General features: G+C 33.5%; 1 protein-coding gene across 3 annotated transcripts in view; it reads left to right on the top strand.

Moving 5' to 3' along the window:
- Window positions 1-10710, top strand: part of LOC138395903 (MOB-like protein phocein) — a 44604-nt gene extending 33894 nt beyond the window's left edge. For all 3 annotated transcript variants that reach the window (XM_069489153.1, XM_069489085.1, XM_069489025.1), the window contains 5 exons: window positions 961-1003; window positions 1204-1290; window positions 7130-7209; window positions 8700-8811; window positions 8936-10710. In XM_069489153.1, the coding sequence (XP_069345254.1) occupies window positions 961-1003; window positions 1204-1290; window positions 7130-7209; window positions 8700-8811; window positions 8936-9067 (454 nt within the window). In that variant the 3' untranslated portion in view covers window positions 9068-10710. The remainder of the gene's footprint in view (window positions 1-960; window positions 1004-1203; window positions 1291-7129; window positions 7210-8699; window positions 8812-8935) is intronic.
- Window positions 10711-14849: the final 4139 nt, after the last annotated feature.

The following is a 14849-nucleotide window of genomic DNA, read 5'->3' as shown; positions in this document are numbered from 1 at the left end:
TGACTCTTATCCTTTCATTTGTTTTATGCAATAAATAAAGTTTTTCCTACTAAATTTATTTCACATATGTCCCCTTTTTTTCTTTTTTTTTTTTTTGGTACCGTCTTTTGTCTGCTAATTACGTAGGTTTTAGCTTTGATTTTTGGCACCAAAGTGTTTTCATTTGTTTGATGGAAAACACAGTAGTGAATTACCTAACCTGATACATTGAAGTAAAAATATTACTAGTTAGGGTTTTTAGAGGGAACACATTCAGTATTTTGACAGCTATAAAACAAAATATTATTGTGACTTAGATTTTTTTTGGTGGTTTTTTTTTTTTTTTTTTTTTTTTTTTTTGAGACAGGATTTCACCATGTGGCCCTGAGTAGAATATAGTGACATCATGGTAGCTCACTGCAACCTCAAACTCTTGGACACCTATATTATTTTTTACATACCTGGAGTCTTATTTTTACATAATTTAATCTGTATCCAAATATAGACATATATCCTTTGTATGTTTATACGTATCAACATTTTACTACCCTCCAATTGCTAATCATTTAGAATATCTCAAAAATTTTCTCATGTATATATAGTTTCTGTGAACATCTTTGTACTTATGTCTGCATGCAGTTCTGATTATTTCATTACAATAGATTCTTTAGTCAAAAGTATATACTTCCTAAAGATCTTGATAAATATTTCCAAATACTCAGAAAAATTGTACTAATTTTCAGTATATAAGAGAGTGATCAGCTCACTAAACTCTGGTATTGACCATTATTAGAGTCCTTGGTGTTTGATTTTTAATCTATAAGTCTTTGGAAGAAATGTGCCATTGTCAGTTCAGGTGGTTTTAATAATGATAATGAGGGAGAAAGGATGGTACTGATGGGATTGTCTTTTTATAATTAACATTCTAAAAATAATCATGGAGAATGATGTGACTTTTCATTTATATATTTGCATTTTCAGGCAATTCTGCCTTGAGCTAAATGGACTTGCTGTCAAACTTCAGGTAATATTTTCTTTAAGTTAAAGCTATAATTGAAAGTTTTGATATTTTTCTCTGTTTTTGTAACTAAATGTGCTTAAAAAGACTTATCCAAAATTTTTAATTTATTTTCTTCTAGAATTTTTTATGGAAATGTGGTAGCACAAGTGATAAACTTTTTTATTGTTATTTTATATATTAAGAAATTTAATTATTTTTAACAGAGTGAATGCCATCCAGATACTTGTACTCAAATGACTGCAACTGAACAATGGATTTTTCTTTGTGCAGCTCATAAAACTCCAAAAGAGGTGAGGATTTATGAAATAGAGTGACTAATGAAATCATCATCATGTCTCTCCAAGACAATGGTAGACAGGTTTTTAAAGATTTTAGTTTACTTTGCCGTTCAGTTTTGAGTTCCTTGCTGCAAGGTTAGCATCATTTTTTTAATAATTGAGCAATGCCATGGGCTAGAACACTTTGATTCATTGGCTATTACAAATTAACATGTCTCACGTTGTGCTGATATCCACTGTGTAATTGTTGAGATGTACCTGTTTAGGTTTTTGTTCAGTCATGATTTCTTTTGATAAGAAGAACTATTGATTACTCTTTGGCGCATCTACTTTAAATAGAAATGTTACTTTTGAGCTTTTTAATATTCATATTTTTCTCCTTATTTAATAGTTTCTGTCAAAGTGAGACTGTAGGCAGCAGCGATTGTATACTGTACTTTTTTATTATTTTAAATAATTCCTTCATATCACTGATTCCCAGTACGCTTTTCCTTAGTTGTCTTAAAAATGTTGTTTATGACTGGTTTGTTTAAACTATGTGTTGTATTTCCCTTAATCTGCATTCCCTTTTAATGTGTAGTAATTACTTTTTACTTGATGCTGACTTATTGAGGATATTGGATTGAGCCCATTCTGTAGAATTATAGACCTTCAAATGGTCATTATATTGACAGACCTGTATGCTTGAAGACAAATCACTCTTTGGTTGCAAAATCAATTATCTGGTGTTCTTTTATTTGAAAAATGCTAAATTCTCTGAAATAAGGGTTTTTTGGTACCTAAGAGAAAAGTACTTACTTGGAAGACCAGTTTCATTCAGGATGTTACATTTTTTGTGTTGATAAATTGAAGCAGTATTAAGATTGTGTCAGTTTATATCTGGGAAAACCCACATAGTAGTTTCCTTGATAATTCACTGAAGTTGGCTTCTTAATATAGTGAATGGTGTGATAATTGCAATTAAGAAACTGAATCAAGAAGGCTGGTTTTGTTTTGGCATAGTAAAGATGGCATTATTTTTACTTTAGAGTGGAAAGGATACCCAGTTTGTGATGTATTATAAGTCTTAAATATGTTGTTATTCTCACATCCACTTTTTTTGTGATAAGTGTTAAATATAAGATGGGATAATCATCAGCATTTGGACCTGTAAATGAATTGCAACATTGCTTGCTGAAGTCCAGCTCTATTGAATTGGCCATATGTCAAAGGAGGATGATAGTAGGTTTTCTAAATGGTGATTACATGGAATAGGATTACTACAAACATACAAACAAAAGAAAAACTTGATACTTTCTGAACTCTTTTGGAATAACTGTGCCTAGTTAGGAAACCATGGGAATGGACAGACTAGGAGCTAAAACAAATTGCTCACATTGATTAAAAGCATTGAGCAAATTCTGAAGTGGAAGAGGAAGGGTACTTAACACCAGTGGTAATTTATTCAGTGTTCTTGAGAATTAAAGAGAGTTTTTGCAGCAAGTACAGTTAATTATACAAATAGTAATTGTAGGTACAAAGATTATAACATGTTATTATCTACAAGCCCATCCAGTCACATGCAGATTGTGATTCACTTGCAGTAGCATTATGACTATATATTTGGCAAAATGTAATTTATAAAAGTTTGTGGACACATTACATACTACTTTGTAACCTGGTATATTTTGCCAACTTTTTGCTGTTATAACTGGTGCAAAGTAGAAATAGTTACTTGAGAATTAATTGGGGAAAGGAGAAGGAAAGGCAGCTGAAACAAGGCAAAACATCACCCACCTCCCTAAAAAAAAAAAAATCCAGAAGCCAATTAAAGGTCTGAAGGAACACTGTCTGATATGGTACCCATGAGCCACATGTGGCTGTGGAGCATTTGAAATATGCTGTAAATGCAACATACTGGATTTCGAAGACTTACTACAAAAAGACAATATGAAATATCTCACTGAGGGACAACTGGATATCTACATACAAAAGAATGAAGTTGGACCTCTACTTCACACAGTGCACAGAAATGCACTCAAAATAGATCAAAGACTGAAATATAAGAGCTAAAATTTTAAAATTCTTGGAAAAAGCATAGCTGTAAATCTTCATGACCTGGGAATAGGCAATGATTTGTTAGATATGACAGCAAAAGCTCAAGCAATGGAATAAAATACAGGTAAATTGATTTCATCAAAATTAAAAATTTTTGTGCTTCAAAGAACACTGTCAAGAAAATAAAGTGCATTTCTACCTGAAATCATTTAAAAGAAAGAAAGAAAGTAAAATGCAAAGACAACCTACAGAATGGGAGACGATGTTTTTGGAAGTCCTATTTCTGATAAGTGCCTGGTATCCAGAATATATAAACAATTATCACAACTCAGCAATTGAAAGACAAATAACTCAATTTAGAAATGAGCAAAGGATTTGAATAGACATTTTGTCAAAGATGACACAGAAATGACTAATAAACACATGAAAAGATGCTGTCTTATTAGGTAAATGCAGATCAAAACCACAATGAGAATTGGTCCAGGGTTGTGGGTTATCATTAAGCTGATTAACATTGTCTCCCCCACAACTGCGCTTGATTAGAAAAAGGAAAAAGAAGAAAAACCACAATGAGAATGGATAAACAAAATATGGTATAGACATACAATGAAATACTATATAGCCATGAAAGGAAATGAAGTTCTGATACATGCTACAACATGGATGAACTTTTGAAATCTAGTGTGTATTATGCTGAGTGAAATAAGCCAGACCAAAACATATTGTATGATTCCACTTATATGAAATATCTAGAGTAAGTTAATTCATAGAGAGATGGTAAGTAGTTAGAGGTTGCTAAGGGGTGGGGGGGCGGCGCAGGGAATGAGTGCTTAATGGTTACAGAGCTTCTGTTTGGAAATTGGAAACAGTGGTGATGGTTGCACAATAGTGTGAATGTAATTAATGCCACTGAACTATGCATTTAAAATGGCAAATTTTATGTTACATATATTTTACCATAGTTTTTAAAAATGTTTAAAATATTAATTGCCATGTGAGTTGTAGTTAACTCACACTAGTTTTGAGCCTGGGGCCTCGTGAAGCAAAACCTGGACAAAACCCTGCAGTTGGTTTGTGAAAATCTTACTTGTTGATGTTCTTATTGTTATAATTAATATTGACAATTTAATTCTAAAAACATGGATTAAATGAATAGAAGTCAGTAACAAATTTTTCGTTAAATTAGAAAGGATGATTTTGTTTTCAAAGTTTTTATTCTATTTTTGTAATAAAACACCGTGACCCCAAGGAAAAAAATTTTTTTTTCTAGTGTGGCAATGTGTTAAATAAAACCCCCAAACCCCACAATGTCATATATACTTCACACTCACTATATGGCTAAAATATAAAAAAGAGACTAATAATAGGTATTGGCCAGGATGTGGAGAATTAGAACCCTCTTACAATGCTGATTGGATTTGATATATACCCCAAAGTGAAAACACGTCTGCATAAAGACTTGTACATGAATATTCACAGTCACGTTATTTATGATAGCCCAAAAATGGAAACAATTAAATGTCCATCAGCTGATGAATGGATAAACAAAATGTGTTACAATCATCCCTCAGTATCCTCAGTATGCTGGTTCCAGGACCCCCATAAATACGGAAATCCACGGATGCTAAAGTCCCTTACATAAAATGGTGTAATATTTGCATATAACCTATGCATACCCTCCTATATACTTTATTTTATTTTATTTTAGTTTAGTTTAAGAAATTTTTTTGTAGAGATGAGGTCTCGCTGTGTTGCTTGGGCTGGCCTTGAACTCCTGGCCTCAAGTGATCCTCCTACCTCAGCCTCCCAAAGTGCTGGGATTACAGGAGTGCCTGGCCACTCCTATGTACTTTAAATCATCTCTAGATTACTTATAATCCCTATTAAAATGTAAATGATGTATAAATAGTTGTTATACTGTTTTTTAAAATTTGTATGTTTTTAATTATAGTTATTGTGGGGTTTTTTTTAATATTTGTGATCTGTGATTGGTTGAATCTGTGGATATAGGGGGTTGACCATATATGCATACACTGGGATATTATTCAGCCATAAAAAGGAATGAAATCTGTAAAGGGGAGAGACATATAGCATTTTGTAGATAACTGAAAACATTAAAGACTAAAAAGTTTTTGAATTAAAAAAAGGTATGAAGTCCTGATTCATGCTACACCGTGGATGAGTCTTGATAACATAAATGACACAAACCAGACATAAAATGCCACATATTATCTTATTCCATTTTAATGAAATATCCAGATAGGCAAATCCTATGAGACAGATAGTTGATTGATTAGTTGTTGCTTAGGGCTGGTGGGAAGAGAGAATGGGAAGTGATTGCTAATTGGTTCAGGGTTTCTTTTTGAGGTGATGAAAGTGTTCTGGAATTGGTGATGATTGGATAATTTTGTGACTATACTAAAAACTACTGAATTTAATAAAAGATTAATTTTTATGGCATATGAATTATATCTTACTTTAAAAAGACAAAAAATGGCTCACTAATAATTTTGTGTGAATTATTGCTTTGAAATAGTAATATTTTGGATATAGTGGGTTAAATAAATTATTAAAATTAATTTCATCTGTTTATTTTTTACTTTTTAAATGTATCTGCTAGAAAAGTTAGAATTAAGTGTGTGGCTTGCATTATGTTGACCCTTGAACAATGTGGGTTGGGAGGTTAGGGGTGCCGGCCTTCCTCACAGTCAAAACTTTGCATTTAACTTTTAACTCCCCCAAAACTTAACTACTGAAAGCCTACTGTTGATAGGAAGTCTTTCTGGTGACATAATGGTCAATTAACACTATTTTTTATGTTATATGTACTATATCAGTGAAGTAAGCTAAGGAAAAAATGTTACTAAGAAAATTATAAGGGGCCAGGTGTTATGGCTCACACCTATAATCCTAGCACTCTGGGAGGCTGAGGTAGAAGGGTTGCTTGAGCTCAGGAGTTCAGGACCAACCTGATCAAGAACAAGACCCCATCTCTACTAAAAATAGAAAAATTAGCTTGACACGGTGATGTGCGCCTGTGGTCCCAGCTACTCGGAAGGCTGAGGCAGGAGGATCCCATGAGTTTGAGGTTGCAGTGAGCTATTATTATGCCACTGCATTCTAGCCAGGGAGACAGAGCGAGACTGCTTACTGGTTTTGCAATGAGACAATTATGAGTTGCATTATTTCTGATAAATGGAATAGGATAAGACAGATTTATTAAAATATAAAGAAACTGAAAATTCATGTTAAAATTCAAAATTGATTCAGGAGAAAGTTCTTTAGAAGGCTGCTAGATCGGTAATAGAGTGCCAGGAACATAATGAGGGATATTTTCTAGGATGTAAGAAGGCACTGATCCCTACAGATATTTGTGAAGGGAAGGAGGCTTCTGGGCTGCTTGGTAAAGTATAAATTATTAGATAGGAATCGGTATATCTGTGTTACTGTTTTTGAATCCTTCTTCCTACCTGTGTGATCTTGCATAAGTCATTTACCATTCAAAGCCTCAGTTTCCTCATTTGTAAAGTCAGACAGGTTCTTTCCATCTCTAAGCAGTGTTTTCTTCTAGGTACAATGTTAGGAATAAAAATGGGAGGCTGATTCCTGTATCATCTAGAATCCTGATATTATAGTTCGTGAGGATAATAAGGCCTCATTAATTGATCTACCATTACAGTTACTCTGAAGTTTTGAGGGACTTTTTTCTTAGAATATGCTCATGTCTTTGAAATAAAGCACCCATATAATAGATATACATAATCTCAGAGGTAGAGCTTTTTCTTGACACCTTTTCATATTCTTTCTTTTGCAGTGTCCTGCTATAGACTATACAAGACACACACTTGATGGTGCTGCATGTCTTCTGAATAGCAATAAATATTTTCCCAGCAGGTAAACAAAACTTTTAAACATGGTATTAAACTTTTTAGATGTAATTTAAAAGATTGTTTTTGTTTAAACAAATAGCTCAGATTATAAAATGATTGATGTTTTAAAACTAAAATTAAGTTGCTGATTAATGTATTCTTTAATTTTTTCTTTTCAGCTTATGTATATTTGGCTTGTTCAAATTATTAGGGTTGTGGTTAAACAATACGACTTCACTCCCACAGCTCACAGGCCAGTTCAATTTAAGGCTAGTCCCTGCTGCTATGTGTCATTCTGCAGGGCTTTCCCTCTCCTGTTTAGAATTTGGATATTTACATGATTGTTCACGTGAATCTCCATGATAGTCAGATTCAGTTTCCCCATATATAGCATGTGTAAAGAGCAGACTTTCCTAAGTTAGACTGCTTGTTTTTGAAGAATTTCTTATCCTTGCCTATAAATTTTTAAGATCTGGGAAGAAACTGTGCATGTAATATATTATTGGTAAAGTTGGTGACTGACTTGTATTCTATATTTGTTACCAGGTAGGTAGGTGGATTTGGAAATGTTTTCCCCCAACATGGTTAGCTCCAAAGAGTTCATATAAAATATGTTTTTAAAAATTGGGTTTTGCCTCAATGTTCTATATTTACATATTTTGAAAAAATATCAGAAATATGCAATTTGATTTCTAAAAATAAAAATCTGGTTCTGTAGGATAAAACTAATTCTTTTCAGCAGTTTTAATCACCTCTAGTGGACAGAGTATTAATGTTGTAAACATATGTTTTAGTAAGTTTTGATTGTTAGGGATTCCTTTTAATTGCATTAAACAAGCTGAATGCAGCAGCTCACACCTGTAATTCCAGCTACTCAGCATGCTACGGCAGAAGGTTTGCTTGATGTGCCACTGCATTCCGGCCTTGGTGACGGAGCAACACCCCATCGCTTAAAAAAAAAAAAAAAAAAATTTAACAAAGTTTCAAAACTGTAATGTTCAGCTGGTCACAGTAGCCCATGCCTGTAATCCCAGCACTTTGGGAGGCCAAGGAAGGAAGATCGCTTGAGGCCAGGGGTTCAAGATCAGCCTAGGCAACAGAAACTCTGAATCTACAAAAAATTAAAAAAAAAATTAGGCATAGTGGCCCACCTGTAGTCCTAGTTATTCAGGAGGCTGAGGCAGGAGTATCTCTTGAGCCCAGGAGTTTGAGGTTGCAGTGAGCTACGATCATGCCACGGTACTCCAGCCTAAGTGACACAGTCAGACCCTTTCTCAAAAAAAAAAAAAATCTGTAATGCCAAATATTATGTAGTCACTGTGGTTAGGTAGACAGAACGCTGGCCCAGGAATGAGAAGCAGGAGTTCCAGGCACTTACTAGCACTGTGACCTTGGACTAGTCACTTATTTTCCCTAGGTGTCAATTACCACATTTGTGAATTGAGAAGATTGGACTATATTGTGCCTAAGAGTCTATCCAGTTCCTTGAATCTATGGTTTCTTTTCTAATTTTAGGGTTAGCATAAAGGAATCATCTGTAGCAAAACTAGGATCAGTATGCCGTAGGATTTACAGAATATTTTCACATGCTTATTTTCATCACCGGCAGATATTTGATGAATATGAAGTAAGTATATTTCACTAATTATCTTGATGTATTCTTATCAGAATGACAATAATATATATTGATATTATTTCTAGTTTTTAAATTCCGGATAGTAAAATAACATATTTTTTCTTCCTTTCTACAGAATGAAACATTTTTGTGTCATCGGTTTACTAAATTTGTGATGAAATATAATTTGATGTCCAAGGATAACCTGATTGTACCAATTTTAGAAGAAGAAGTTCAGAATTCAGTTTCTGGGGAAAGTGAAGCATGAAGGGAATCATACAGAAAAATGTACTGATCACATAATTAACATTAATTATGTACTGTATATATATCATTTTAGACACATCAATCATGTATCCATATTATAGCTTCTTTGTTTAGTATAGGTTTTTGTATGCTGTGTTTGCCTTTTAAAATGGGAAATACTTTTTAAGTTATTCATAAGCTGTATATTCACCGGTGTGGCACTCATGGTTTTTAAATAAGATTAGTATTATCTGTTTATAATGCCTGTTAATAAAAGAATTTACAGTTTGGTAAAATTGCTGCTAAACAATCATTGGATCACAATCCTCATCAAATAAACCCATCCATAAAAAGATGAGTGAGCTTGAGGTTTCACACAAGCCATTTACTAAAGAGATAGTAATGTTTTCCTTTGATTTTTACCCCTGATTTTAGATATTCTAGAAAATTCTGTAGTACATACTTCCATCTTAACTGTTAACTTTCCCAAAATGAGATAAAAGTGTTCTAAAAATCTGTTTATAGTTTTTGGTATGCATATATGATTATGTGTATATCCAAATATAAAATGCAAATGAAGCATTAGTAATACTTAATCTTACTATGCTACAATAAAGTATATTCCAGGCCTGCATACTTGGAAAGGATTTACGTTTCTGCAACAGTGAACTTTTACATACAAGATGATGATAAGGCACGTAAATAATGTTCCCACTGGAAACCTGCCCTGTCTTCCCTCTCTCATTTCCCTTAACCTTCTCAAACTACGTTCGCTGAGAAGCTTTTCACCAGACTGTGTTTTAGTGGTGGCTTATACCTATTTATATTTGTATTAATTGCTTACAGATTATACCTCATATTAGCAATTATATTACACTACAGGAAAAATGTATTGGCATAGGCTCTTGCTTATCTTTGTTTTCAAAATTGTTCTAACTACTTAGAAAACAGTCCTCAAGATAGTTTGACTCTTCCTGTTAGTAATATTAATCTTTTCATCTAACCATCTAGGCAGCATTAGAGTTGAAGAATATTGTAGTATTTATTTTACACCCCCTTCCCACCAAGTTTGTGTGAATCATATGCACATGTGAGATTATTTGCAGTAATACACAGGTTCCCAAGGGTATTGATGAATGTTCATATATTTTTTTGGACTTTGTTATAATTCAGTGTTTTAAGAAGGATTCAAGTGCAGATTTAACAATCTTACAATCTATTGAATGCAGTTTTTGGTAAAGCACTGGAAGTCTTATTGCCAAATTGTAATGAGGCACTAAGATGGGGTGAAAAAATTGTACATGTTATCAAAGTGAACATATTTAAATCCATCTCTTGACTAGATTTAACAAATATGAGGAACTTTTTTTCATTTACAGGGTGTTATTTTGAAGATGAAAATGTATTCATCTCATTTTTCAAATTTGAGGGAGTAATTTATACCATATTATGAGACAAGTATGTATAGCAAAAATGTGGAAAATAGTAGCATAATGAGAGTGTGTATATATAGTTTATGCCTTTCCAAACTTGCCAGTCTTTTGGGCTTTGAAAAGTGGTATCCCAGGAGCCATTGTCATTACTGTACCCCAACCCACAAGTATCTTTTAAGAAGTTTTATGTTCGCAGTGAAAGGAATGTTGGCTTTGAAATTATGCATTTATATTAATGTTACTATAAACCAATGAGAATAGTAATTTTTAAACAAACTTGCTAAATATTGGGAGACTAAACTACTAAATTAGTAAATTATATATAGCAATGTAGCTATTCTTTCTAGACAGTGTCTCACAATGGATTTCTATTGCTTGACTGTTAGTGAACATTTGAACTAAGGTAGTGACTGGCATTGGTGATCTGGCTGATTATTTTGAAACATAGTTTGAATAATATGGTTTAGTGTTAATGGGGAAATAAAATATGACCTTTTTCCGTACTCATTCCATCTTCCCTGTACTGTGTGTTTGGAATTGATCATAAAAATATCTCCAAAAGAAAACATCAGTTTGTATTCTTGCTTTTGTATTCATATTGACATCTCACTAATATTCATTGCACTATGAAGTTGATTCACTGTTAGGTAAGAACTAAATGAAATAGTTCCTGTTTTTCCTTAATACTGTTCATGGAGTTTTTAAAATGTACATGCATGTACATAAGTGGTATTTAAAAAATTAATGAGCCTAGAAAACTATTGATTTATAAAAGTTAAGTACTCTAAGAAGAGAGGAAATAGAAAATTATCAGTTCTGTGTGAGAGGCAAGTTAGGTTCCACTTTTTGTTTCAATTATCCTATATAGATCCAAAATTAAAATTAGATTTTTCTTTCTGTAAGAAAATATAGTCAACTCTTTTTCTCCTATCATTTCTGGGAAAATAGTTTTAATCATTTATGTTAACATAGTTCTTTTGTGTGTGCACATTTTTTCTCTGATTTGAGGTGTTAAATTTGCATTTCTAAAACAGTTTCTTAGTTAAATTCTTGATTACTTAATACCTTTTAATGTCAGTAAAGTTAGAAATCTTTGATTACATTGTTGATAAGGGCAGTGTTATGGTTATAAACACAGTACCTGATTGATGTCACATTGATTTTAATAGAACTAATTTTTTTCCATGGATACTTTGCCCTACTTTCTGTGTGATATCTTTTTGCTTCAAGGGTTCGTGTGATTTTATTTGAGCATTTAAATTCTAAATTTTATAGACTTAGTTGGTGAATACTTCTTGAATGTGCTGAAGGTTTCTTTATAAAGAAACTTTTACAAAGAACTCCTGTGTAGTTGTAAAGAACTGTGAAGTTCTTCCATGCTATGTAAATGTTTTATTAAAAGTAGTTGATTTTTATTTCTTGAAGCAGCTAATTGTTAATTAAGGAGACAATGCAGATATATTTGTGCAACACATTTAGCAGTTTGAGATGATCAAAACATTCAAATCTGTTTTCTGAAAAAATATGCATTATTAGTGTAGAGTACAAAACTGGAAAACTACCAAGTGAATCCCCTAAAGAGTTTGATTACTTATCTAACAGGTTTAATGAGGAGCCTCACTCTTCGTTTGTGTGATTTTTCTGCTGTTTGCATTTCTTTTTGTAGAACACAAAGCTTCATGTCAAGTACAAGAACCTAGTGTAATTAAAGAGAATACTATATTTTCATATTAATCTCAATTTCCAAAAGATAAATACCTTGAGATCCTGAACTTACATCTGTGAAGATAGTATGTCAATTAAGTGATAATGATTCTAGGTTTAATTATGACACCAACATCGAAAAAACTAGTAAGCTATTCATTTTCTAATGGTTTCTCCTATAAACTTTGTTAAAAGCAGCTTATAATGCCATAAATAGTGTATTTATCACTATTTTGTGTGGACCTCATGAGAGCCACTTGTATTTTGTATAACAGTTGTAGTTTAACATTTTATGAAACAAATGCAGATCTTAGATTCTGTCACCCAGGCTGGAGAGCGGTGGCACAATCACAGCTCACTGCAGCCTGATGTCCTGGGCTGAAGTGATCCTCTTGCTTCAGCCTCCCAAGTAGCTAGGACCACAGGCGTGCACCACTGTACCCAGCCCAGATTTTGCATTCTGATTGTTGAGATACCATGTTAGTGATTATAATAGTTTCCTATGGCTGCTGTAGTAAAATACCACAAATTTAGTGGATTAAAACAATATATATCCTCTCACAGTTCTCAAGGTCAGAAGCCCCACATCAGTTTAACTGGCTAAAATCAGGTTCCTAGTTCCTTTTAGAACTCCAGGGGAGAATTCTTTCATTTCCTCTTCATCTTCTGGTGGTTGCCAGCATTAAAGAATGCTTGTGGCTGCTTCATTCCAGTCCCTGCTTCTATCATCACATTGTTTTTTTCTTCTGTAGTATCTACCCTCTGACTCCTCATAATGACACTTCTGATTACATCATTGGTCCCGCCTGGATAATCCGGGATAATCTCCCAATCTCAAAATCCTTAATCACATTTGCAAAGTCCCTTTTGCCATAAGAAGTAACACGTTCATAGGTTCCAGGGATTAGGATGTGGATACTTTAGGGGCCTTTATTCAGTCTACCACAGTAATCCTCTCAAATTCACACTGTTGATCTCAAAAAGTTTGTGCTATGGATTTAATATTTACTCTGATAGTGGTACTTTTTATTTCCTTCCTGTTACCCATTTCTTCATGTCTCCCAAACTCACATGATTCATTTAAGTCTCTGAAAACATTAAACTTGAGATCATTTTCTGCAGATTACCATTTACTACATCCTCCTTGTATTGATCCATTTATAACTTAAATTCTTAATATGGTAAATATTTTTAAATTTTATTGTAGTAAGAACCCTTAACATGAGATCTACTTTCAACAAATGTTTACGTGTACACTACATTATTGTTGACTGTAGATACAGTGTTGTGCAGCGGATCTCTAGAGCTTATTCATCTTGCTTGACTGAAACTTTGTGCTTGCTGATCAGTAACTTTTGATTCTACGAACACGTGTGAAATCATGCGGTATGTGCCTTTCTGTGACTGGGTTGTTTCACTTAGCATAATGTTTTCAAGGTTCATCTATGTTGTAGTATATTGAAGAATTTCCTTTTTAAGGCTGAATAATATTCCATTATATGTATATATCACATTTTCTTTATTCATCTGTCAGTAGACATTTAGGTTGTTTCTATACCTTGGCTATTGTGAATACTGTTGTAATGAACATAGGAATGCTAATATCTCTTCAAGATCCTGGCTTCAATTCTTTTGTGTAAATGTCCAGAAGTGAGATTGTTGGATCATATGATAGTTCTATATTTAATTTTTTGAGGAACCTCCATTCTGTTTTCCCTAGTGGCTGCACCATTTTGCATTCCCACCAACAGTGTGCAAGGGTTCCAATTTGTCCACATCCTCACGAACACTTGTCTTTGTATTTTTGATGTCTGTTATCAAAAATAATAGTCATGTGAGGTGATACTTTATTGTGGTTTTGATTTACATTTCCCTGATAACTAACCATTGAACATTTTTCCGTATACTTGTTGGCTATTTGTATGTCTTCTTTGGAGAAATGTTTATTCAAGTCCTTAGCCCATTTTTTAATTGGGCTATTAGTTATTTTATAGTACTGTTGAGTTGTAGGAATTCCATATATATATATATATATATATATATATATATATATTTTTTTTTTTTTTTTTTTCTTTCTTTCTTTTTTGAGACAGAGTCTTGCTCTGTCACCCTGGCTGGAGTACAGTGGCGTCATCATAGCTCACTGCAACCTCCAACTTCTGGGCTCAAGCAATCCTCCTGCTTCAATCTCCCAAGTAGCTGGGACTACAGGTGCGCACCTCCACACCCAGCTAATTTTACTATTTTTTGTAGCGATTGGGGTCTCGCTCTTGCTCAGGCTAGTCTCAAACTCCTGGCCTCAATCAGTCCTGCCTCAGCCTCCCAGAGGTTTAGGATCACAGGTGTTAGCCACCAAGCCTGAAGGCTTATATATTTTAGAGATTAACTCCTTATCAAGTGTAGGTTTGCAAATATTTTCTCCATTCTGGAGGTTGTCTTTTCACTGTCGATTGTTTCCTTCGCTGTGCAGAGCTAAAAGTTTGATATTTTGGGGGTTGGTTTTTTTTTTTTTTTTTTTGAGATGGGGTCTCACTATATTTCCCAGGCTGGTCTTGAACTCCTGGTTCAAATGATCTTCCTGCCTCAGACTCCTGAATATCTGGGATTACAGGCTTGTGCCACTGCACCCTGCAGTGTCTATCTTTTAAGACTTTAATCCATTTTGAG

This window comes from Eulemur rufifrons, chromosome 1, assembly GCF_041146395.1.
Source record: "Eulemur rufifrons isolate Redbay chromosome 1, OSU_ERuf_1, whole genome shotgun sequence".
Taxonomy (NCBI): domain Eukaryota; kingdom Metazoa; phylum Chordata; class Mammalia; order Primates; family Lemuridae; genus Eulemur; species Eulemur rufifrons.
The sequence above is the reverse complement of the archived record's forward strand: the minus strand, read 5'-3'. Positions and strand labels throughout refer to the sequence as shown.